The 27,749-nt window shown below is 36.1% G+C and overlaps 2 protein-coding genes across 5 annotated transcripts in view; one reads left to right on the top strand and one right to left on the bottom strand.

Annotated features, from left to right (window-relative positions):
• The window catches only part of CENPC (centromere protein C), an 81,155-nt gene extending 55,970 nt beyond the window's left edge, over positions 1-25,185 (bottom strand). For all 3 annotated transcript variants that reach the window (XR_007151458.1, XM_047855126.1, XM_047855127.1), the window contains exons 1-8: positions 24,947-25,185; positions 20,403-20,449; positions 15,493-15,563; positions 14,682-14,776; positions 10,205-10,310; positions 4,982-5,267; positions 3,836-4,051; positions 127-740 (exon numbers count right to left, since the gene is read on the bottom strand). Coding sequence is in view for 2 of the 3 variants with exons in the window: in XM_047855126.1 (XP_047711082.1) it covers positions 127-740; positions 3,836-4,051; positions 4,982-5,267; positions 10,205-10,310; positions 14,682-14,776; positions 15,493-15,563; positions 20,403-20,449; positions 24,947-24,964 (1,453 nt within the window). In the remaining variant the exon portion in view is untranslated. The remainder of the gene's footprint in view (positions 1-126; positions 741-3,835; positions 4,052-4,981; positions 5,268-10,204; positions 10,311-14,681; positions 14,777-15,492; positions 15,564-20,402; positions 20,450-24,946) is intronic.
• Positions 25,186-25,262: 77 nt separating this feature from the next.
• Positions 25,263-27,749, top strand: part of STAP1 (signal transducing adaptor family member 1) — a 54,113-nt gene continuing 51,626 nt past the window's right edge. For both annotated transcript variants that reach the window (XM_047855129.1, XM_047855128.1), the window contains exons 1-2: positions 25,263-25,531; positions 26,078-26,150. The gene's annotated coding sequence lies outside the window, so the exon portion shown is untranslated. The remainder of the gene's footprint in view (positions 25,532-26,077; positions 26,151-27,749) is intronic.

Genomic DNA, 27,749 nt, shown 5'->3' with positions numbered 1-27,749 from the left:
ACATTCTAGAAAAGAGCCTACAGATTTAGGTTTACTTTGCCTACTTTCCAAAGCTAAATAGAAATAGTATAAAAACATAAAGCAGTAGAATAATGTTCATAGTTACACTTAATATAAAACACTTACCTACGGGCAGCACCTGTTTTTTGGAAACGGCAACATTTATCATATCTTCACACTCTTCCATATTTCTGTCTGAATTTCTTTGTAACTTGTCTTGGGTGATATGTGACATATTTGTGTTTTTATCTTTAGATTGTTTTGTATCAACCTGTTCTTCAAGTACATTGGCCTTAAATTTTCTTCTCTGTTTTTGTCTTATAGTCCTTCTGTTTCCAGATGATTTCTCTGCATTCTCATAATACAGTTCATATTTTGTAGATCTACAATGATTTTCCATTTCATTTGACAAAGCACAACCCTTATTCACTCCTTTTTGTTCAGAGGGCTGAGATCTCCCTACTGGGTGAGCTTTGCCAGAACGTTTGTCACTTGTCAAATCTGCAGTTGATACACTGTGATCTTTTTCTTTTGACTTTTTACTTTGAAGGAGTGCAGTGTTCTCTGCAGGGGTTACCGTGCATTGTTTCAGAGGCCCCGCCCTTCTGGGTATAGTAATCCAAGATGTACTGGCAAAACTTCTGTCTGATTCATCAATTATAAATTCATCCTCTAACAACTTTAGATCATTTGAAGGAGATGAATGAGGTGGAGCAGTTGCTATATGCCTAACAACAGGACTAAAACAGAATGTTACAATAAATAATAACTCAAAAAAAGAAAGTTTTTACCTTTGCTTTCTGGAAAAAAGTAAAATAATCTGTGTAGGAATAAAATCTATGCATCTTTTAAAGAACAGTTCACATCTCAATTTTCCCTTACCCTTGAAAATCCCTCTCCTTTTACATTTCTATAATACCTGATTATACTCATTTATAATACTAATGAGATCAAAGAAAATTTAGAGCTGCAAGAGAGCCTAGACATCAACTAATTTAATGTCTCATTATATATATATATCAAAAAGTTGAAACCCAGAAATGTGTTAAATATAGCTCAGATACACTGACTGACAGTCCCAAATGCATGTTGTTATTATATATAATGTTATACTAATTATATGTTTGTATAGATGTATACAGATCTCTTAGGGCCCAGATTTCTTCACATCCAAAACAAGATTATTTCCGAGACACCTTCAAATCTAATACTCTAAGAAAACACTAGTAAATTTTACATTAAATTATATTATGTAAAAATTCACTCCAAGTTTGAATAATTCACACATTTTCAAATTTAACATTGTAATCATGGTATAGAAATAAATGTAATGTATCTAGAAAGGTAAACAATTGGGATTAAACAGAATCTTTTCCAATTAGTTGAGAAAGCTTTCTGGAGAATGAAGGAATTATTCAAAGGAATAGTAATCTGATGGTACTCTTTTGCACTTCCTTCCTTTTTAAAGCAACAGCCTCAAGCAAACCAGGTACTGAAGTACGACATGCATAAATAAAAACTTAGGGTAAATATCCGAACTCCAAAGCTAGCACATGTACTCCTGTTTCTGCTTTTTTCACTTGAGTAAGGATGCTTAACCATTCTTACACATAAAAGAAGCAAAGCTAGAATGGAAGACTTAGATTACTATGTCTGTTTTTTCTGTCTTTTCATTAATAAGATATACAAAAAGATTATGAAATGAAAATGCCTTCTCTATTTCTCTAATCTCAAATCTGTGATAAATCTAATAACGTAAATCTTCTAAATATACATACTAAGAAACATACTATCTTCTAATAGGTAGAGCTTTAGCAAGTTTATGTAACTAGAAAATTTTAGAAATCTAATGAAAAACAAAGTCAATATAAATAGAAGACCACAATGAATGAAACAGAAATAGAAATGTTAGTTTTCAACATTTAAAGAAATAGGCAATCTGGGGGCCTATTGGGTGGCTCAACTGGGTAGGCCAATCTGGGTGGCTCAGTTGGTTAAGCGTCCAACTTCAGCTCAGGTCATGATCTCGCAGTCCGTGAGTTCGAGCCCCGCATCGGGCTCTGTGCTGACAGCTCAAAGCCTGGAGCCTGTTTCAGATTCTGTGGTCTCCCTTTCTCTCTGACCCTCCCCTGTTCATGCTTTCTCTCTGTCTCAAAAATAAATAAACGTTAAAAAGAAATAGCCAATCTGTTACAAATTTGATTTGTTTTATTGTATATAACTCATAATATCTATTCATTTTTCATAATATATAGAAGTAATGCTAAGAACTTAAAAATTAAGATTTCCCAAACCAGCCAGTAAGAATTCTCTATATCTGCTCCTCTATTCCACTTCAAGGGACTTCCATAATATCAAGATCATTCAAACTGAAGATATGCTTAGGCACAACATTGATACCTGCTCAGACTGAATGTTTGTATACTTCCAAAATTCATAAACTGAAACCTAATCCCCATTGGGATGGTATTTGGGGGTGGGGCCTTTATGACAACAGAACACTTATGAATGGAAGTAATACCCTCATAAAAGAAGCAAGCCTCAGAGAGCCCCCTTGTCACCTTGTGCCATATAAGGTTACAGTAAGAAGACAGCCATCCATGAAGTAAGAAGCAGATGTCACCAGGAGAGAAAAAGGACACTGGCACATGACAAGGGAAAATGGTATGCCAATATAGGGACAAATGCAAATGTGCATGACCAAGCTGGCAAAAAGAGTTAACTAAGGAGAGTAAAGGCCGTAAACACCAGCTAGTAAATCTGAAGTTTATATAAGCCAGTAGTTCTCAACCCTAGCTGCCATTAATTCTAGTTAACTCTACTGTGCAGCCACAGTTAAGAATCACTGAATCACAGTTACGAATCAGTTAAAAACCTCTGAAGGCTTTTAAATAGGCAAAAACAGATTAAAATTTATTTTAGGACTATACATTTATTAACACAAGCAGAAGAAAAGGAAAAAAGACTTAAAACCTGTAATAGTGAAATACACCATGACATAATTCTATTTCTAAATACTGTCTTCATTCTGTGATATCATACAAACTAGAAAGTGCTAATATGGGGCACCTGGGTTGCTCAGTTGGTTAAACATCTGACTGTTGATCTAGACTCAGATCATGATCTCACAGTTCATGGGATGGAGCCCCACACTGAGCTCTGCACTGACAGAGTGGAGCCTGCTGAGGATTCCCACCCTCTCTCTCAAAATAAATTAATAAATAAATAAACTCAAAGAGAAAAGAAAAGAAAAGAAAAGAAAAGAAAAGAAAAGAAAAGAAAAGAAAAGAAAAGAAGAGCGAGCTAATGGGCAAAAGAAATGAAAGCTGAATAAACTTATTTTCTTTCACAGTTAACTTAGTATTTATTAAATGATGGTTTTGGAGGTCATTTGCTGGTAAGAAACTACACACTCCTTATGGGTTGGGCACAATTTCAATTAAAATTTGTGCCAAATGGGGCGCCTGGGTGGCGCAGTCGGTTAAGCGTCCGACTTCAGCCAGGTCACGATCTCGCGGTCCGTGAGTTCGAGCCCCGCATCGGGCTCTGGGCTGATGGCTCAGAGCCTGGAGCCTGTTTCCGATTCTGTGTCTCCCTCTCTCTCTGCCCCTCCCCCGTTCATGCTCTGTCTCGCTCTGTCCCAAAAATAAATAAACGTTGAAAAAATAAATAAATAAATAAATAAATAAATAAATAAATAAATAAATAAAAATAAAATAAAATAAAATTTGTGCCAATTAAGATTAACTTCTAGTTAAATAGCATTAAGAATCCATGACACTGTTCACAGAATATAAAACCAAACATCTCAAAGGACAGTTTCTTAATAACTCACCTGGATTCACTTTTTCTTTTTACAGTTTCTAAAAACAGTGCTGAAAAACTCTTTTTAGTTTGTGGTTGAACTTCATATTCTGAATCTTGTACTCTTTTCTGAGATGTTCTTGACGATTTCCTCTCTTGTGGTTCTTCTGATACTTTATCCTCTGTTTCTGATAATTCATTTGGTATTTCTACTTTCTTCGAAACATTTTTATCTTCAAAATTTAACCTAAAAGGTAAAAGGAAGGCAAGGTGAAGACTGTCAAAGTTTGTTCAGTTAGGAGTTTTCCTGAATTACCTTTCAGTTAAGAACACAGACCGCTTACAAAATTTTCTACTAGACCTTTATTTAAAATCTGTAAGTGCTGATTTATAACCTCTTAAAATATATAAGGCAAGTGCCCAGGAAAATTAAATTCCTTATTAGTCCATGGGAAAAAGTAAGAGAACAGGCCAAGAAAATCTATAGCTTAGAGCACTAGTTCTCAAACACTAAAATTTTGAATCATCTGAAGAGTTTAAAATGTAGATTCTTATTCATCAGGACTAGAGAGGGTTTGAAATTCTGCATTTTTAACAAGTTTCCAGATAATGCATTGCTCTAGATACTGAGCCATAGACCACATTTTGAATAGCAAAATCTTAGAATGTACTTAACTTCTTGGCTCCAAGAATAACACAAGACACCAGACAGATATTAGTTACACTCACTGCAAAGGTCCCAACAGCAAAGGACTTTGAATGATCTACTTTTCTTCTTAAAGGCCAAAATGTAAACCCCAAGAAATAGACATGGGTTTACCACAACTTATCCTCAAAATACTTATCCTTTGTTACCCTAGAAATGACCTGAGACACACCTATCCTTGTAATTACAAATAACATAGAGAAAATACTCTTAGGAGTTATAGAAAATTTATCATTAGAAGAAAATACTTTTTTTCCACAGAAAAGTTTACCCACAAACTTCTCTGAAATATACTGTAAGCTTTCCTATTGTTAAATATAAACTGAAATATGTTATGCTCTTCTCCTAATATGTTAATATTCCTCAATACTTACTATAAAATACAAAAAAGACCAAATTACTTACTCTTTAATATAAAAGGTAAAAATTTTTTAAACAGGATGACTATTACTTAAGTAAATAAAAATTCACCTTTTTCTGGTTTTAAGAGAAATCTCTGTACTTGAAGACAATGTATTTACTGACTTTTCAGAAGTGTAGGTCTTTCTGTTTTGGGCAATAGATGAGACAGCACTTTGAGATACACATGTTTTTGCACCCAAAAGAACGAAAGGTGAACCAACAGATAAGTAAAATTCTTCATCAACTCCACCGTGATGACCTTTTAGTTTTTCACTTGACATTTTTCTTGAGTCAGGTGTACTTTTAGAACCAACATCAGTTGCCAAAATTTGCTGATGAACTTCATGGTCCTGAACTAGAAGAAAATTATATAAAGATATCAAAAAATAATAATATTAGAGCCAAATGTGCTTTTTAAAATTCAGCAAGTTAGAAATGAGTTTTCAAGACTCGCAGTTCATTAAGTTTATAATCAAAGATCTATGATTAAAATATGCAAGTGCTTTAAAAGTTCTAATTTATGAAATTAACGAATGTGAAGATGTATTTGATCCATGCTCTGAAGTTTTGAAATGACAAAAATTCTCAACAGAAATTCACAATTCTATGGAAAGTCAATTTACTCAAGATTTGAATAAATCTATACACAGCTAAAATAATAAAGTAATCTTAGAGAATTATGACATTTGATCTTTAGGTCAGTAAATTTAGTGGGGATGCCTGGGTGGCTCAGTTGGTTAAACGTCTGACTCTTGATTTTGGCTCAGGTCATGATCTCACGGTTTGTGGGATACAGCCCTGCATCAGCCTCTGGGCAGACATCGTGGGGCCTGCTTGGGATTCTCTCTCTCTCACTCTCTCTCTGCCCCTCCCCCACTTGCTCATGCTCTCTCGCTCTCTCAAAATAAATAAATAAACTTTAAAAAAATAAGTCAGTAAACTAGGGCAGCTAAATGACCACATTTGTACATATACATACACATATAGAGACATAACAGATATGTATAGAGATACATAAAAAATTATATGTACATATATAAAGATATACATAAAATATATTCTTTATACATAATATTTGTATACATATAGATACATATATACACATACCTTTATATATTTATACACACACACACTCTATTCTCTTAGCCGTATGCCTCCAAATGTCAAAAAAGTAGAACTGCTGGGGAGTATTCATATTGATTTATATCCTTAACAAGCAAATGTTAAAAATTTTAAATACAATCAAAAAAGGGCTTTTGGAAGATTTACGGAACAAGACAGCATACTCAGCTTTCCCTGCTTTTCCCTCTAAATTCCCTGGTAATTACCCATGAAACAATAAGAGAACTCTGAAAGCTGGAAGGGAAAAGGAGTATTTGCTAGGAACCTCAAGCCTTAAGCCACCAAAGACAATATGATGAATCCCTTGGGTTTTCTTTTAATCTCCCATGTACCCCCAGACTGGTTTCTAGAGATTCCTGCGATCCAGAACCACCAGTAGGCATAGGAGAAAAAACAGCCTACATTCTCTGGCCAATAGACTTGCAGAAAGGAAACACAACAAAGACCTAATGGGGAACCCCAACTCCCATTCCACAACTTGGGCCACTAACTACTCCATTCTGCAGTGGCAGTGTCAGAGCAGCAAAGACTCAGGCCCCACTCCATAAGTTCTATAGGACAGCAGTAGCAGAGGAGCAAAGTACTGGACTAACCCTGTGCCTGGACCAACCTAGTCTCCAGTTAACAATCAAGAATAGCAGGCTATATTATCCACAAAGAGCTGCAGAATACTAAAGCCTTTTACCTTCCCAACCACTGCTTCCCAGACCAAGGTGACATTCTGAACCACAGTTAGTACACCCCAGGCCTTGCTTCACAACAAGGGCACCAATGGACAGTCTAAACTACGGCAGGAAAAACATAAAAGAATCCTACACCCCCATCCTGTCTTCCACCTGTCTCAAATTTAAGGAGATCCAATCCCAACAGCTTCTGACCCCAGCCCCCACTTGAGTGAATGAGGACATGGGGTACCAAGGAAAGCACCTTCCATTCACTTGACACAGCACCAGCAAGAACTGACCTGGAATCTCAGCAGCATCAGAAAATCAAACAGACCAAAACACCACTGCTTAGGACTCTAACACTTAATTGTCACTAGAAATAAAACCCCCAAAAGTAGGCAAGAATAAAGGCAATAAACCAAAACAATAAACCAAAACAAGGCAACTATGTGCTATATAAGAAATGATTTAAATACAATCAAGAGTCTATTAAAATAATAACCAAAATGTCAAGAATATAATCAAAATGACTCATTATACAAAACCCAGAAAAACATAACCTGAATAAGAAAAATATCATCAGTGGACACATATGGACAAGATGAATCAAATGCTGGAACTATTTAATAAGAATTTTAAAGCATCCATCATAAAAAAGTCTTAACAATTAGTTATAAATTCTCCTGAACAAAAGACCAAAACTCTCAAAGAAATGAGTTACAAAAAAAAAAAAACAGTTTTTTTTTTAGATTTTAGCTATTCTTATAGGTATGTAGTGGTATCTAATTATTATTTTAATTTAAAATTCCCTAGCGACAATGATGAACAAGTCAAAATCACAATGAGATACTACTTCACACCATTAGGATGGCTACTAGTACAAAACACACACACACGCACAGAAAATAACATGTGTTGGTGAAGATGTAGAGAAATCGGAACCCTTATGCACTGCTGGTAGGAATGTAAAATGATACGGCCACTACAGAAAAGTTTAGTGGCTCCTCAAAAAAGTAAAAATATTATTGCTGTATGACTCAATAATTCCTTTGTTGGGTATGTATCCAAAAGAACTGAAAGCAGATACTACAAGAGATATTTGTACACTTACATTCACAGCAGCATTATTCAAAACAGACAAGAAGCAGAAACCACCCAAATGTCCACCAATGGATAAATGAATAAAACAAAATGTGGTAATGTATAGATCTAGATGGTATAATGCTAAGTGAAACAAATCAGTCAGAGAAAGACAAATACCATATGATTTCACTCATATGTGAAATTTAAGAAACAAATGAAATGGGGTGGGGGAGGAAAAACCAAGAAACAGACTTTTTTTAATGTTTATTTATTTATTTTAGAGACAGTGTGTGTGTGAAGGAGGGGCAGAGAGAGACAGGGAGACAGAGAATCCAAGCAGGCTCCACACTGTCAGCGCAGAACCCCACACAAGGCCCAAACTCAAGAATCGTGAGATTGTGACCTGAGCCAAAGTTGGATGCGTAACCAACTGAGACACCCAGGCGCCCCAGCAGACTCTTAACTATAAACAACAAAGCAAGGTTTCCAGAAGGGAGGTGGTGGGTGGGGGAATGGGTGAAAGAGGTGATGGGGGTTAAGGAATGCACTTGCGGGGTGCGTGGGTGGCTCAGTCAGTTAAGCGTCCAACTTTGGCTCAGGTCATGATCTCACGGTCTGTGAGTTCGAGCCCCGCGTCAGGCTCTGTGCTGACAGCTCAGAGCCTGGAGCCTGCTTCCGATTCTGTGTCTTGCTCTCTGTTTGCCCCTCCCCTGCTCATGCTCTGTCTCTCTCTGCCTTAAAAATAAATAAAACAATAAAAAAAAAAATTAAAAAAAAAAAAAGTGCACTTGTGATGAGCACCTGGTGTTGTATGGAAGTATTGAATCACTATATTGTACGCCTGAAACTAGTATTACACTGTATGCTAATTGGAATTTAAATAAAAACTTAAGATGAAAGCTAGGATACTACATATACCACAACAAGAAAAGCTATAAAAATCACACATTTGACAATTAAAATAAAAAATCGTACTCATCAGGGCACCTGGGTGGCTCAGTCAGTTAAGTGTGGGCCTTCAGCTCAGGTCATGATCTCATGGTTCATGAGTTTGAGCCCTGCATCAGGCTCTAAGCTGACAGCACAAAGCCTGCTTCAAATCCTCTGTCTCCCTCTCTCTCTGCCCCTTTCCCTGCTCACATGTTCTCTCTCTCTCTTAAAAATAAACATTTTCCAAAAATCATACTCATCATATGGTTAAAGATACTATAAACAAAATATTTAACTGCCGAGGGACCATTTGGAAAAATATCTGTCACACAAATTACGGATAAACAGAGCAGAGAGACTCAATTCAAAGACCTCTCATAAACAAGAAAAAACTAATAGGCAAAGGATATGAATAGACAACTCAGATAAAAGGAAATTCAAATAGCCAGTAAATATATAAAAACAGTGCTCAAATTCAGTGGTGATGACAGACATAGACACTAAGTGACAATGAGATCACGTAATACTATCTAAATGGCAAAAAGAATAAAACAGTAAATGATCAGGTAAAAGGTACTTGCCTATACTGTAAAAGAAAACTGGTGTAAAAGAAAATCGTAAAGCCTCTTCTGAAAGCATGCATGCACATGCACTCACACATGCAAGCACACACACACATTTACATAGGTTTTCATTCCAAAGTTACCTCAGCAGGATGATGGCAGTAACAATCAGTAGCACTTTTTTAATCTTTGAGGCTTACCTCAAAAGAAGGACTCTTCTAATTTGAAAAGCATTAATAAAGTAAACTTTTTAAAAAGTTGCAGCACATACAAATAATTAAGAAAAATGAACAAAAGGAGAATAGAGACAAAGAACACTGACCATGTATGTACAAATATTGAATCATGTTGGGTACCTGAAGCTAATATGTTATATGTCAATTATAATCCCTTTAAAAAAAAAAAAAAAGGATGCTCAAAAGCCGATGGGAAGGGTCATGTGAGAAGGAATTAAGGCTTCCTGCCCATGAGTGAGTCATCTTAGAAACATACCCATAGCCCCTGTCAAGCCTTTTGATGACTGCAACCATGGCCAACATCTTGACTGCCACCTAATGAGAGATTTCAACCTAGAATCATCTAACTAAGCTGCTTCTCAATTTTGACCCACAGAAACTGTGTGAGATAATATTAATTTTTCAGGAAAAAAAAAAAAGAAATCTATTTGAAAATTCTTAAAGCTATAGTCCCTGTAATAATTCTTAATGTCTCTTACCAGATCATAGTAATCAATGTTCCTATCACTAAAATAAAGAAATAAATAATCAAAAGAAGCTTATCATTCATGTTTAAAAAAACAAAAACAAAAACACTGACCATTCTGCCTGGGCTAATCCATGACCCCGTCACTCAAGCCAATACAGGTAACACCTTCAGCATTTCCTTTTAAATATGTCTAAGCAAATAACACCCATGGGAATGCCACCAACCTGATCTGTTGACAACTTCCCTTGGTTCTACAGTGAACTGCCTAGAGGCTTCTTTCTTCCTTGAAGAAACTGGAACTGACTTTGGATGTGATTTCTGGCACTGAGCCTAAAAGATATACAACATTAGATCTACTCCATTGTATTAGCAATTCTGATTGAATACATTTGTTTTTAAATTGGAAAAAAAAAAGTATTGGAAAATAATAAAACAGCTGGCAATTTGGCATTATCTAATAAAGTTGAAATTTCATAAATCTTAACATAGAAACAATGCTGCTCTGAACAGCAAAAACCTATCTTGACAGTAAACTGGATAAATTATGATATAGACCTATAATATAATATCACACATTCAACAGTGAAATTCATAAATTATAGCATCAGGAATAAATAATTGTTAACAAAAAAAAAAAACAAACCACAGAAGTAGGTTATAAGTCCATTTACAAAGTTCAAAGTAGAGGCATGTTAAACTATATACACACACACACACACACACATATACATATACATACACACACATATATATGTATATACACATATGCATATATACATATATATACACACACATGCATATATATATATATATATATATATATATATATATACTATATTTTAGAGATTCACTCACTAGAGGAGTTAACATAGGACACCTGATCATTTAAAGAACTTGCTTACAAGGCTGGCCCTTGACTGGCAGCTGGGAATTTGGCTTTCAGAATATTTCCTCTATTACCAGCTGATTAGGTTGTGCCTACCATGCCAGCCTGCCTAGACTGTATAAAAATGTGATTTATAATGAACACCTGTGTTTTTCCTTCAGGAAGTATAGGATGTTGGTTGGCAGAGGGTACCTAATATAATCAGCCCCCAATAAAAACGGGTTAAGCCTCAGAAGGCTTCCCTGGGCAGAAAGACTATATGCACTTCACTGCTAGAAAGAACAAGTGCACTTTCTGCAGACCCAGTGGGAAGCATAAAAGTCTGACTATAAAATAAAGGATGGGAATGATGAACATAAAATTCAAGATAGTGGTTACCTTTGTGCAGGGAGGAGAGGGAGAAGAACAGGATTAGAAAGGGAAACATTGATGCTGCAAAAGTATTGATTGATACGTCTTACACTAAGGATAAGTACATAAGTGTTCATTTATATTATTTTTAATACCTTATATACATATATTCTTTTGTACATTTGAAATATATCAAATCATAAATTTTAAAAATATAGAAAAGGGAAATCTCATTCATAAACTGCATGTAGGAAACAAAACTTGTAAACATTTTTCAGAAAAAATAGACAATATTTAATAATTTCATTTGAAATATGCATGTCCTAGAGAAATTCAATTTACAACATGTGCACAAGGAGGCATGAACAAAGGTGTACACTGCTGTAATAATGAATACATGGAAACAACCTAAAACTCTACCAATAGGGGGATATATAAGTAAAGAAGGTCCTGCACTGTTCAGTGAATACATTATAGAACTCAATTACATAAAGAAAGACAAGCAAGCTCTCACTAGTCTCTGTTCCTCTTGAAACCTCATTAGGATTTTTTAAACTGTATAAACCCAGGGCACCTGGGTGGCTCAGTCGGTTAAGGGTCTAACTCTTGGTTTCAGCTCAGGTCATGATCTCATGCATGACTCATGAGTTTGAGCCCCCGCATTGGGCTTTGCACTGACAGCATAGAGCCTGCTTAGGATTCTGTCTCCCTCTCTCTGCTCCTCCCCTACTCGCTCACTCTCTCTCTCTAAAATAAACATTTAAAATATATATATATATTTCTTTAAGAAAATAAAAAATAAATAAAATGTATAAATCCAGAAGTATGAAGAGAAAAGAAAAGGGAGTAGATGGGAGATTTCAACAAACTTTAAGCTAGAAAGCAAATCAGCAGCAACTAATCAGTCCAGAAAGTGGAGAAAGTGCAGAAGGAAACACATTTATGTTTAACCCATAAGATCATTTATTAGAGGTGCAAGGCCACTCTAAGAGAGGCTCCAAGTTGGGCCTACGAACAGTAAAGTTGTTAAAAGTATGTATACGAAGTAGTCAAGAGTTGCAGAGCCTCTCCTCTCCCAACTCTGGCATAGTAGATGTTTACTCTTGAGTTTCAGAATCAGAGAGACTATAGACTCAGACACAGATGAAGGTAACAGTAATACAGTAAAAATAGAGATTTTAGGCAGAAGCATTCAAATTGTGCCTTCCCTCTGCTACACCTGGTTGAGACCATTTGTCAATGGAATCAAGCTCCCAAGCAGAAGAGATTTGTTAGAAAAACCTACCAAACCAAGTTAAAAAAAAAAACAAAACCTATAGATATTAACACCTGGACATCTACAATGACATGGCTCAGACAGATCATACCACAGTAAAATCTACCAAGGTACAAATTTTATTGTACAACTAGAATTTGCAATCACCATTTTAGTTTCCACTCTTAAATATAAGGAGACCACTAAGATTCACTGGACATCTGACAAAAGGCTCTAAAATAAAAGGAAATAACGAAGGTAAGCAAAAAGGTACTTGCAGGAAACAGAAACTACAAACAAGAAATCTTAATAAGAAGGGTTAGAGGAACCTGAAAAAAGCTGTGCTTCCCCATGGTAGACACTCTGTATGGACCAGCTTAAAACCCTCAGCTTTTGCCCCAAATTAGTTAATACTCTCAGGGAAAAAAATGACTAATAATCATCAACTCATCTTCTCAAGATTCTTCTCTCTTTGGAATTTTATCTAGATTTTGTTCTTTCCACAGCTCCCATGTCTCTAAAAATATGATTTGTTTGCATTTCATTCTTTTTAACTAGTTGTTGCAACAGGAATGTGGCCTATTGCAATTTGTCACATCCTACCTACAAATGAAACCTCTAGCATAACCCTGAAACCAAAGCCCTCCAAGAATGTTTTGAGAAAAGAAAAAGACAATACTGTTCATGAACATAGATGCAAATGCCTCAAATACTAGCAAACCAAATCAAAAAAGGTTAATACATTATGACCAAGTCAAATTTATCCCAGAAAACTTAACAAGTTGATTTAACTTCCAAAAATCAGTATAATTTACCACATTAAAGAAGGCCTCTCAATTCTGAAAGAAATGGATCTGTCTACATTCCTTGGAACCAAAAGGCTATATATAGTTCACCACAGAACAAGGGTTTGAACTGTGCAGGTCCACTTACTCACATTTGTTTGCAATAAATATAGCATAATAACATAAATGTATTTTCTCTTCCTTATAAATGTCTTAACATTTTCTTTTCTCTAGCTTACTTTAAGAATACAGTATATAATACACATAACATACAAAATACATGTTAATCAATTGTTTACATTATCAGTAAGGCTTCTGGTTAACAGTAGGCTATTAGTAATTAAATATTTGGGGAGTCAAAAGTTTTAAGTGGATTTTCAACTAACACAAGTGGGTCAGCAACCCTAACCTCTGCATTGTTCAAGGGTCAACTGTATAATTAGATGTTTATACAAATTTCTAGTAAAGCTATTTCTAGCACTACATAATTTTTCTCTCCAATTAGTATTGTGCTTTTGAATAACTTGTCTTTATTCATTAGCTTCACAAACTCTATTTGAAAGTTGGCTATTTTGTAGAGTTAAGTCAACCTATCCTCTTAAGATATGATCTATAAAAGATTGATTCCTAGGGCACCCAGGTGGTTCAGTCAGTTGAGCATGTGACTTTAGCTCAGGTCATGATCTTGTGGTGCATGAGTTTGAGCCCCACATTGAGCTCACTGCTGTTAGTGCACAGCCCTCTTTGGATCCTCTGCCCCTCTTTCTCTGCCCCTCCCCAGTTCACACTCTCTCTCTCAAAAATAAATAAACATTAAAAAAAAAAAAAAAGACTGGTTCCCTTATACAGCAATAGATTAACCTCAATATTCAGAAAACAACCAAATTTTCGAATCTGGATTAGGAACTTAAGTCATTGCCTACTTTCCTAAAAACCTAATTTAATTATTATTTTAGGAAAGGTGAAAAATAATTTTGTTAAAATTTGGTATTTCTTTTTTTTTTTCCCCAAGGGTTTTTTTTGTTTGGTTGGTTTTGTTTTTGTTTTTTTTTATTCATTCTGCGAGAGAGGGAGCACAAAGAGAGAGGGAGAGAGAGAGCCCAAGCAGGCTCCACACCAACGAGCCCTATGCAGGGCTCAAACCCACAAACCATGAGATCATGACCTGAGCCGAAATCAAGAGTTAGATGCTCAACTGACTGAGCCACCCAGACACCCCAAAATTTTATAATTCTAAACCCAGACCTCCAATTTCAAACACAGGAAATGTCAAGTCAGAATTTTCACAAACCACCTCCAAATTATAGAAAGTCAATGGGAATACAGGATTCCCTTCTAAGACTTACAAACAACTAAAATAGATGTAACTATATTGTGTAATGCTTCACTTATTAAAGCTATATCAGCTCTCCTTTTTGACTTACCTCTTTGCTTGATGACTGAATACAAATGTCTTCCATTTTAGGTGTTGAATAAAGCACTGATGTTGTAGAATTTGTGCTAAAATCATTGGTAAGACCTTAAAAAAAGCAAAAAAAAAAAAAGTTTAAATGACATATGGTATAAAATCTTTGAGTTATAATTAAAAGAAGCCCTACATGAAATGTGAAGACGTTTGCTGACTCTTTAAACACAATTAGTTTAAATTACATATAAACATCGCTTCAATATTCAAATGTGCCTGGAAGACATCAGGAACTGAAAAACACAAACAAGATTCCTGAAGAAATAATGAACCAGCTCTTCTTTCAGAGCTTATATAGAAGAAATATTTTTCCACTCTCTGTGTTTGTTTCTTTGGTTGGCCTATTCTCTTTTTTTCTTCAATACCTTCTGATGCTGACAAGCACTTAGAAAAATTTTTGCAATAATTCACCATTTCTTTAAAATGAACTGCAAATCACCAAACATTCTCTCTTAGGGATCCTAAGAATTCTGCACATTTATTCCCATTACATGAAATACTTTCTCTTGCATAAGATAATTATTTATGGACTTCTAGACCATAGAACTCTAGTGTGACCTAAAGGAAATGACAAATTATGCTCATTTTTGACAGTATTATCCTTAGTGTAACAGAAGGTAAAGGATTGCACGTGTACTCAAAATTCCTGGAAAAACATTTTACATATATTTATTTAAATACTAGAACACATTTGCTGAATTTAATATTAATGAGTATCACAAATTTTCATCCAACCCAACCCTCAAGTCCATCTTGAAATGAAGCCTTACTTTTTTCTTCAAAACAATCTTGTAAGATTTCCAGTATGTTTTGGCCTTGCTTCGTATTAATGTCAGGTGCTCTAATAAGAAGGAATGAAGGGAAAATGTCACATATCATTTCCATAAGACACTTGCTATTTATGTTACCATCTACTTTGAAAATTTCATATCTCATTATAAAGTATTATTTTACTTAATGGGAAAAATATCAGCTTTATTATGTAAGGACAAAACAAGTACTTGAGTCCAAGAGTTCCCAGAAAAGTATGTGAAGCAGTATGTCATTATGTATAATAACAATTATACTCCTTGAATGAATAGTGACATCTAAAGCCATCTTAGACCACTTTTATATCTAAACAAGAACATCAACATTTTTGAACAAATCCAATCAGTACTAAGACACTTCTTTAATAAAAACTCTATAGTCACAAGTCCTAACAGCTCTAAGTAACAGTCTTCCCTACAAGTTCTCAAATGCACTTTTGATTCAGTATCATTACCCTTAGCAGCTTATGAAACAGTATAAAATTTTAACTGTAATTTCACATGCAGTTGTAAGAAATATTATAAAGGAAATTCCTTGTTCACTTCATCCCGTTTTCCCCAATGGTAACATTTTGTAAAATTATACTATACAATCGTAACCAGGATGCTGATACCAATACAATCCACTAATCTTATTTATGTTTCTCCAGTTCTACATATACAGTTGACCCTTGAACAAAATTGTTATGAACTGCATGGGTCCACTCATAAACAGATTTTTTTCAGTAAACATATTAGAAAAATTTTTGGAGACCTTCAACAATTAAAAAACTTGCAGACGAACCACAAAGCCTAGAAATATAAAAAATACTTAACAAAAAGTTAAGAATGTCATCAATGCATAAAACAGATGTAGATATTAGTAGATACTAGTCTATTTTATCATCTACTACCATAAAATACACACAAATCTATTCTTAAAAGTTAAAATTAATCAAAACTTACATACACAGTACACAGTGCCATTTATAGTCAAGAGATATAAAGACACAGTATTAAATCATAACTGCATAAAATTAATTATATTTCATGCTATAACACTACTATAATAATTTTGTAGCCACCTCCTGTTGCTATTTTTTTTTTTTTAACTTTATTGATTTATTTTGAGGGAGGGGAGAAAGTGAATGTGAGCGGGGGAAGGTGCAGAGAGAGAGGGAAAGAGAGAATTCCAAGCAGGTTCCGTGTCGTCAGCGCAGAGCCGAACACAGGCTCAATCCCACGAACCCCGAGATCATGACCCGAGCTGAAATAAAGAGTTGGACGCTTAACTGACTGAGCCATCCAGGAGCCCCCATCTTGTTGCTATTGTGGTGAGCTCCCTTGTTGGTGACTATCCCTTTAAAATGCCCATATAACACTAATCATCTCTGAGTGAACAATTCATCTCTCCAGTAAATTGTGTATTGCAGTAAAAAGTGATCTCTCATATTTCTCCCATTCTTCATCAAGTTTAGTGCAATACCATAAATCTTGAGTAACACCAGGGACTCAACAAGGCTACCACTAGTGATGCTGGAGGTGTTCCCAAGAAACAAAAAAATGTCATGACACTATAAGAAAAAGTTGAATTACTTGATATATACCATAGATTGAGGTCTGCAGCTATGGTTGCCTGCTACTTCAAGATAAATAAATGCAGCATAAGGACCACTGCCAAAAAAGAAAGGGAAATTCATGAAGCTGTCTTTGTAGGCTAGAGCAGGACAAAACCTTGCACTTTCTGCAAAGTACCTTTTGATCTTGTATGGAACATACAGCTTTTATGTGGATGCAGGAGTTGCTATAAAGAAGGCATGATTATGATTCTAATATGGTTTGAGAAAAGTGAAGTCATTACAAGACAACTTAAAGCAAAAGGAAGATGAAAGATCTAAAGCTGGAGAATTTAATACCAGCAAAGGATAGTTTGATAATTTAGAAAGAGATCTGACTTAAAAAATGTCAAGATAACAGGAAATCAACTTTTGCTGAACAAGAAAGAGGCAGCAGATGAGCTCCCAGATGCCATTAAGAAAATCACTGAGGATCCTCAGAAAGGGTATCTACCTAAACAGATTTTAATGCAGACAAAAGTGTTCTATTCTAGAAAAAAATGCCACAAAGGGCATTTATTAGTAAGGAAGAGAAGCAAGCACCATGATTTTAAGACAGGAAAGGATAGGCTAAACTCTACTGTTTTGTGCAAATGCAGTCAGGTTTATAATCAGGACTGACCTTATCTATAAGGATGCTAATCCCTAGCTTTGAAGGGAAAGTTAAACACCAGCTGCCAGATTTTTAGTTATGCTACAAGAAGGCTGGACAATGAGAACCCTTCTTCTGGACTGGTTCTATCAATGCTTTGTCCCTGAAATCAGGGAGTACCCTGACAGTAAGAGACTGTCTTTTAAAGTTCTTTTCATATTGGACAATGCCACTGGCCACCCAGAACCACAAGAGTTCAACACAGAAGTGAAAATGGTGTACCCGCCCCAACATAACACCTCTAGATTCGGGGGTCAAAAGGATCTTTAAGACTCATTACACATGATACTTTAGGGAAAAGTCTGTCAACACTATGGAACAGGAACCCAATAGAGACAACATTATGAAAGTCTGGAAGGATTAAAGCATTGAAGATATCGTCTCTGTTACAGAAAAGGCTGTGAACACCATCAAGACCGAAACAATAAATTCCTACTAGAAAAAACTGTAGGCAGATGTTGTACATGACTTCACAGGATTTACAACAGAGCAAATCAAGAAAATCATGAACATGGGGCACTGGGATGGCTCAATCAGTTAAAAATCCAACTCCTGACCTCGGCTCAGGTAATGATCTCACAGTCTGAGATGGAGCCCCACCTTGGCTCCATGCTGGGCGGGAGCCTGCTTAAGATTCTCTCTCTCCCTCTCCACTCCCACCCTCACTCAAGCATGTGCACATGCTCTCTCTCTGTCTCTCAAAACAATAATAAATAAATAAAAATTAAAATAAAAACATAAAATCATGAATGAGATTATGGATATGGCAAAAAAGTTTGGGGGTTTCAAGATACAGATTTTAGAGAAATTCAAGAGCTAGTAGACATCACACCAGAGGAATTAACAGAAGATGACTTTATGGAGATGAGCACTTTCACAACAGTACCAGATGATGGGGAAAAAGATATACAAGAAGCACTGACAGAAAACAAATTGACATTAGACAATCTGGCAGAGGGTTCCCATTATTCAAGACTGCTTTTGACTTCTTTTATAGCATAGACCTTAGTTACAGGCATACAGGCACCGAATTAAACAGTGGAAGGATTGGTACCAAATAAAAACATTTTTAGAGAAATGAAAAAGCAAAGTCAGACAGAAATTATGATGTATTTGCAAAAAGTTCACTGAATGTGCCTGCCTCCCCTTTTACCTCCTCCACCTCTTCTACCTCTGCCACACCTGAAACAGCAAGACCACCTCAACCCTTTCTCCTCCTTCTCAGCCTGCTCAGTGTGAAGACGATGAGGATGAAGATCTTTATGATGGTCCACTTCCACTTAATGAACAGTAAATAATCAGCATGCCGTACCATTAATAAACTGTGTTATGTTATCTTCATGTGAAAATCTAGTTAACTGTACAGCAAGAAAGGTAGGAGACATTTTTAAGTCATCATCATCATTGTCTAAGTATTCAGTGTGTAGAACATCATGTGCAAAACTTGAGTGAAGTGGGTAAGTGATATTTAACATAAAACTAATAATCTGTTTATTTTCTTACTGCCTTGTAACTTTCCTTTCAAAGAAGTACATTACCATACAGCACGCCTGTCATCACAGGTATTTTTTTAAAAAGACTTAACAATGTTTCTAATACTGTATTATGAATGTAACTATAATACCATATGCCATAAAAATTTTATAATGATTCATTCATTAGTGTACAGACTAGGCTACCACGAAACAATCGTATCAATTACACTAGGCTACCATAAAGCAATCATATTGCTTTCATTATCAGTACGTTATACCTATAAATATGAAAATATGAATTGCTTTTCCACATCACTTTTTCATATTTGATGTCTAGTGTTAGTAATATGTATAACATCTACAGTGTTTTGTATCATATAACTATATCGATGTAGGTAATGACAGATGATGTAGATAATGAGAGAGATGATATATTAATAAAATGTATCAATAAATACAGTACTGTAAAAGTATTTTCTCTTGTGATTTTCTTAATAACATTTTCTATTCTCTAGTTTATTAATTGTATTACTGTATTATTTTATGTTATTGGTAAGGCTTCTAGGCAACAGTAGGCTTTTAGTAGCAAGTTTTGGGGGAGTCAAAAGTTGTACGAGGATTTTCAACTGTGCAGGGGTCAGCAAACCTCACCCCTGAGTTGTTCAAGGGTCAACTGTACTCATTTGTGTGTTTCTGTTCCTATTTAATTCTGTGCCATTTATCACATCTATAGGTTCAGGTATCACCATCACAGTCAAGATACTGAACAGTTCCACACCACAAAGATCCTTTTTATGTCTTTTTATAATCTATACACACATTTTCTTTTAGCCCTACCAAATGAGCTCTATCTTTGTAATATTACCATTCAATCCATTCTATAGACTGCTTTCCCCATGGCTGTCACTTAGAACTGAGACTACCTCTTCCTGATCCATAATTTATCAGGTGAATTTTTTTTCTCACTGCATTAAGTAGTCATTACACTGCTTGCGTTAATATTTATCTGTTAGTATAAAATCACTAAGATGACTATACTTAATCAGTGGGCACAGAAATCATGTTAGACAGAAGTAATTTCTCCCTTCTTCTTTTAAAAATCACTTCCTAAAAATGGAAATAAAAATGACCTTAAAATATGTAACTCACCTGGACGGTCGGCAAAATCTTCTTCTGTAGTCATTTTTGAGATGATCCTGAAAGAAAAGTAAATCATCAAACTGGTGAAAAGTTAAGTTCTTCATTTGTTAATTCAGCAAGTTTTGCTTATTGTCTATTATAGTACCATAAAGAGGAATTCTTCTGGATCAAGTGAAGGAGAACTTGCCTCATACCTACTGTTTCAAAATCTTTGCTTATACCAATTTGTTCACCCTGGAAATCATTCCATCTTCCTCCCCTTACTCCCATACCTTTCCCATCATCAAAACCACAACTATCTGGGCTTCCAATAATTCAGGCTGGTTGATAAGCAGTATCTACTTATCTCCTTTCCTTGCAGGAAGATTCCTCTAAAATAATAGTTAAGGGCTACAATGGCATAGACCAATGAAAAAGACAATGAAGAGAGGACCATCTGTTAACAAATTTAAGAAATTTGTAGAAGATGGAAAATAAATGAAGTTATTTTATTTCCATAAATGTTAATTGATAAAACAGAATAAAAGCAGTAGCAGACAAAAGTTAGTTCAGAAGATCCAGTCTTTGATGAGGAGTAAAGCTGATCTGCCCAGGAGAAAACCATAACAATGCAGAACTACAAAACTCAAAATATGAGGAGGCTAAGAGTGAGAAAGGGAATGAACAGAGTAACAGACTCCCACATCCCCTATCCCTATAAACACAAGTTTAAAAAACTGTATTCTATTGTCTGTCTTAAATATCACCAGCATCTGTGGATCAGGAGACACTCAGAGGTCTCTAAAACAAAACACGAATATCAAGATATAAATTTTAAAAATGGAGAAGAAAAAGGGCCAAAAGAAAACTGATACCAAGAATGAGAAAGAAGAGGGGCGCCTGGGTGGCGCAGTCGGTTAAGCGTCCGACTTCAGCCAGGTCACGATCTCGCGGTCCGTGAGTTCGAGCCCCGTGTCAGGCTCTGGGCTGATGGCTCGGAGCCTGGAGCCTGTTTCTGATTCTGTGTCTCCCTCTCTCTCTGCCCCTCCCCCATTCATGCTCTGTCTCTCTCTCTGTCCCAAAAATAAATAAGCGTTGAAAAAAAAAAAAATTAAAAAAAAAAAAAAAAGAATGAGAAAGAAGAGCATAACCCAACATACACACTTGTTGAATTATTATGTTGTACACCTAAAACTAATGTAACACTGAGTGTCAACTAGGCTTCTATTTAAAAAAAAAAAAAAAAAGAGAGAGAGAGAGAGAGAGAGAGAAAGAAAAAACTTGAAAAAAACAAAAACAAAAATCCAATTAGTACCTTCAAGAGAGATTTGAAATACTGGACTCATAAAACAAAAGTGATATACTATAAACACTAAACAACGAAATTAAGACCAAGAAAAATTCTTAATAATTAAAAACATGATTGCCTAATGGAGAAAAAGTCTCTTTTAGCAAATGGTGCTGGGAGAACTGGACAGCAACATGCAGAAGAATGAAACTGGACCACTTTCTTTACACCATACACAAAAATAAATTCAAACTGGATGAAAAAACTACTGAAAAAGGAAACCATCAAAATGCTACAGGAGAAAACAGGCAGCAACCTCTTTGACCTCGGCTGCAGCAACATCTGACTTGACATGTCTCTGAAGGCAAGGGAAATAAAAACAAAAATGAACCATTGAGACCTCATCAAGATAAAAAGCTTCTGCACAGTAAAGGAAACAATCAACAAAACTAAAAGGCAAACAATGGAATGGGAAAAGATATTTGCAAATGGTGTATCTGATAAAGGATTCATATCCAAAATGTATGAAGAATTCACCAAACTCAATACCCAAAAAACAAATAATCCAGTGAAGAAATGGGCAGAAGACAGGAATAGACACTTTTCCAAAGACATCCAAATGGCTAACAGACACATGAAAAGATGCTCAACACCACTCATTACCGGGGAAATACAAATTAAAACGACATTTAGATACCACCTTACACCGGTCAGAGTGGCTAAAATTAACTACTCAGCAAACAACAGATGTTGGCGAGGATGTGGAGAAACGGGAACCCTTTTGCATCATTGGTGGAAATGCAAACTGGCACAGCCACTCTGGAAAACAGTACGAGATTTCTCAAAATATTAAAAATAGAACTACCCTACAACCCAGAAATTGCACTACTAGAAATTTATCCAAAGGATGCAGGAGTGCTGATTTGAAGGGGCACCTGCACCTCAATGTTTATAGCAGTGTTTTCAACAATAGCCAAATTATGGAAAGAGCCCAAATGTCCACTGACTGATGAATGGATAAAGAAGATGTAGTATATATACACAATGGAATACTACTCAGCAATGAAAAAGAATGAATTCTTGCCATTTGACCCAACTAAAATATATGGTTTAAAACAAACAAACAAACAAACAAACAAAAATGAGAATGAGCGGACAAGCTACAGGCTAGAAAAAAATATCTGCAAAAGGTACATCTGAAAAGGACTATTATCCAAAATATGCAAAGAATGTTTAAAACTCAACAATAAGAAAATAAACAACCCAATTAAAAACTAAATGGGTCAAAGACCTTATACCTCAGATAAGATGTACAGATGGCAAAAAAGCATATGAAAAGATGCTCCACATCACATATCATCAGGAAAAAGCAAATTAAAAGCCACAATGAGATACCACTATACCTATTAGAATGACCAAAATCTGGAACACTGACAATTCCAAAAGCTGGTAAGGATATGGCACAACAGAAAACTCTCATTTATTTTTTTTAATTTTTTTTAATGTTTATTTATTTTTGAGAGCGAGAGAGAAATAGCATGAGCAGGGGAGAGGCAGAGAGAGAGGGAGACACATGTCCGAAGCAGGCTCCAGGCTCCAAGCTGTCAGCACAGAGCCCGATGCGGGGCTTGAACTCACAGACTGTGAGATCATGACCTGAGCTGAAGTCAGGCGGTTAACCGAGCCACCCGGGTGCCCCAATTCTCATTTATTTTTTAATATAAATGGTACAGTCATTTTGGAAGGCAGATTTGGTGGTTTTTACAAAAGTAAACAGACTCTCACCATGACTTAGCAATCATATTGCTTGTTATTTACCCAAAGGAGTTGAAAACTTATGTCCACACAACAATCTGCACAGATGTTTATAGCAATTTTATAACTGCCAAAACTTGAAAGCAACAAGATGTCCTTCACTAGGTAAATGGATAAAGCGTGGTACATCCAGACGATAGCATATCATTGAGCACCAAAAAGAAATGAACTACCAAGCCATGAAAAGACATGAAGAAATCTTAAACGTGTCATTCTAAATGAAACAAGTCAATCTGAAAAGGCTATGTATGTATGATTTCAACTATATGACATTCTGGAAAAAAGCAAAACTATGGAGATGGTAAAAAGATCAGTGGTTACCAGAGTTCAGTGGGGAGGGAGGGAGAAATAGGCAGAACACAGAGGATATGTAGGGTAGTAAAAACACTCGATGATACCACAAGGATGGCTACCTGTCATTAGACTTTTGTCCAAACACACAGAATGTACAACACCAAGAGTCAGACTTACTATAAATTATGGACTTCGGGCAATAATGATGGGTGAATGCAGTTCATCAACTGTAATAAATACATCATTCTGGTGGGGGATCCTAACAACAGGGGTAGCTATGCAGGTGTGGGAGTAAGGGGGTATATGGAAAATCTCTGTACCTTCCTCTTAGTTTTGCTAAGAACCCAAGACTGCTCTAAAAAAATAAACTCTTTTAAAAAAGGAACCGTGGGCATTAGGTAAATTTTATTCCCCTCCTCTTCCTACAATGAGAATGGCTTTATTTCTGTTTAATTCTATATAATATAAACAATGTATGTGCTCACATTAAAAGGACGCTCTACAGTATTTTTTACACATCTTTATGCAAACAAGCATTACTTTATAACTTTATATAAGCGGGATATCATTGGTGAAGATTTTCTTAAAAAAAGAGATAAAGTAGAAAACACACGTTTAGGGCAGGGGCCGACATGGGTTGTACAATATATAGTAACTATAAGCAAAGTGTGATATACAGAATACTGAATACCAAGGGAGTCCAATAACACGGAAACAAAAAATTAGTTCCCGCCCCCTTGGGCATTCATACCTTAAGCACTTTTTAACTAACACCTGCCTTTCAGAAAACTTTACCAGTAACAAGCACTCCACAAATAATATGCTTCTGCAGACCAGCAAGTCCACACGTTGTAGGCGTTTCAATACTTCTATAGACAGAAAATTATCTGGAGGACTAGAAACCAGAGTTAGACCAAAACAGTAGCAATCACGAGATTCTCTGAAGAGACAGATGCCATCACAACCAAAACTAAAAGAAACCTGTGGGGAAACAATACAAGGAAGTTAACTCCTGGCTATCAGCACACGATCAGCTCTGATCTCAAAAACTTCGCGGGCTTTTCCACTGAAATCTCCAAGAAGCCACAGTAAAACATTTCATTCTCTCCCGCCCCGAGCGCAGGTGCCAGGGGCGGCCGAGCTCCCATACGCAGAAGCGGCAGGAGCCTGCACTTACCAGACCCGTCGCAGCCATTTTCCGGCCCGGCCCCACCCGCGCCGGGGGTCTGGCACGCAAGCCCTCGCGGGCCGTGACTCGAAGAAGCCCGGCACAGACAGAGTCGCGGGAGGAGCAGTTAGGCGGCACCCCAGGAGCGCCCCTGAGGTGGGAGGTGGCAAAACTGAAGGAACTGCGAGCTAGTAAGCGCGCTACCGACGCTCTTCACCCATTGGCTCGGCCCTTCCGGAGCACCCAGCGGTCTCCGCGGTTTGAAACGGTCTGCACATGCGCAAAACGAACCGCTCAACCTTACAGAAAGCCGTTAAAGGCCCGCCCTCACATTGGACACTCCAACAGTCCCGCCCCTCGCAGGGCCCGCCGCAGCCCCGCCCCATCTTTCCCATAGCCCCGCCCTCCCTTTCTCTAACTGTTTTCTCCTGTTTTGCTGGCTAGGTAATCGGAGGATTGAACGTAAAGCTGGGGGTTTCCGTAAAGCTGCTCTGAGCAGGCACCGTCTCGAGACCAGCCTTTATTCTTGAGACGGGTGTAAAACTTGTCAGCGGTTCTATTACAGAGTAAAAAATAATACTTGGAAGGATAAAGGTAAAAATTGCAGAAATCGTTTGAAAAGAAATAGTTCATTGTGCGGGCTCGTCCTCCACACCGAGTCCATCTATGCATCACCTCTGAAAGTAATAACAATGTAACGTTGATGATGATAACGATGTATTCTTCTTTCAAATATGTGGGTAATATTTTCATGAAGCATTGCCAACAAAGTGACTTAGGTAAATATATGTCATTTAAGTATAATGTCCTGAAAGGAGACCTAAATCAGTAGTCTTGAAATATACTCAGCGACTAGCTGTATCATCTAGAATAAAATTGTGGCACTATTCCGGGTGTTTCCTTATTTATATAATTATATAATAGGAGAGCTTATAGATGCTCTGAAGACTTGACCATTTTATGATGCTATGAAACTTGTGTTCTATTTTTGTGATTTAATAAAAATTTGCACAGGAATTTTAATCATAAAATACACTACTTATTGAATAAATTCATTAATCAAGAGTTGAACTAATAAACTTTTTAAACATGTAATGATTTAACAAATGTTATCACCTATGGTTTGTTTATTTTTGGTAGGGAAGAGGTACTATATATTAACTCTACAATCAGACTGGGTTCCATTCTACTCCCAAGAATTCTGTCATAATGGGTAAGTTGATTAAACTATCTGTTTCTCAAGTCCCTTGTCTGTAAAATGGGAATAATATTAAAGTTGCTGAGATATTGGGTTAATTCATTTTAATATCTAGGTGAAATGCCTGGAACATAGTAAGAATTCAATAAATAATGATTGGTTTTATTATAGGGTTTTGCCAATCAGACTACATTATATAATTTGATGTCATATTTGGAATACATTATAATAAAAAAACTATCATTTATTCCGTACACACTATATATTTTTTTTCTAAATGCTCTCCATGCACTAACTTATTTTATTCTTAAAACATTCCTGTTAAAAGAAGACAGCTAGTATCCCCATCTTACATGCAACAGAACTGGGATAGTGTTTAAGTAACTGCCCCATAATCACACTACCATTAAATGGCAGAACTGGGGGTGAACCCTGGTATTCTGATTCCAGAACTGAGCACTTAATCACTACACTCTTTATTTCTCAGTGAGAAATTTTACCAAGCTCAATCACCAATGTAAATTTCCACATCTAAAATGATATTCCCTGTTTCCACTGGAAACAGTAACTCTCAGAGGTATTTTGTGAAACTTGAAATGCAGTGACATGCTGGTATCGAATGCAGGGCACAAAGGGTGTTGGTAATAACTACAGAGAAAATGGAGCAACACTTTATGAAAACCAAAAGTTATGGAAACTCCACCATCCCCAAGCAAACTTTTCAGTTCCCTCTGCATCTGTCCTACTATTTATAGCCCCACAATGGTTTTGGCATCCTAAAATAGGATTGCTAGTTGATGGACTAATGTTTATAAAACCTAGGTTTGTCATTATAGGCCCCCTGCGCACCGCCCCCCCCCAAATACATTCAGATCTCTCTTTATGAACTTCCATGGTAACTGGATAAATCTTGAAGTTTTCCATTCCAGCTACATAACCTAGGTGAGGAGAGTGTGTGTGTGTGTGTGTGTGTGTGTGTATCAGTCTATGGAATTGTGTGTATTTGATGTGTATATGGGAAATAAAGTTTACAGAAACTGAACTTAAGAGGGTACTAGAAACGTTTAGTTGCTTAGGATTTTATGCAGATAGTTTAAAATTGGTTAAAACTAGTTTAAAGAATATTTTAGACCTTAAAAATTACACTCTAAATGAACTTGCTCTAGGAATTGTAACACAATTGCTATTAAAATTTAAATTGTTCCTTATTTATAATAAACTCAAACTGGTAATATGTCCATCATTTACATATTAAATGTAATTTATGTACATGTAAATGTAATATGTACATATTTATAAAGTGTAGTTCATCCATATGACAGAATATTCCTCAGAAATAAAAACAAACTACTGATACATGCAACAACTTAGATGAATCTTAAAAGCTAGGTAAGAGAAGCCAGACATCAAAGGCAACCTGCTGTATGATTACATAAATATAACTTCATGAAATTATACACATAGAAATGAAACCAATAGTTGCCAGCAGATGAAGTTGGGGGTAGAAGATGCTGACAACAAAGGCCAAGGAGGGAACATTTTATGATGCTGGAAATAGTCTATGTCTTCAATATGATACTCTTATGTTTTTGTCAAAACTCTCAGAACTATGCT

Source organism: Prionailurus viverrinus, chromosome B1 (genome assembly GCF_022837055.1).
Source record: "Prionailurus viverrinus isolate Anna chromosome B1, UM_Priviv_1.0, whole genome shotgun sequence".
NCBI classification, from domain to species: Eukaryota; Metazoa; Chordata; class Mammalia; order Carnivora; family Felidae; genus Prionailurus; species Prionailurus viverrinus.
The sequence above is the reverse complement of the archived record's forward strand: the minus strand, read 5'-3'. Positions and strand labels throughout refer to the sequence as shown.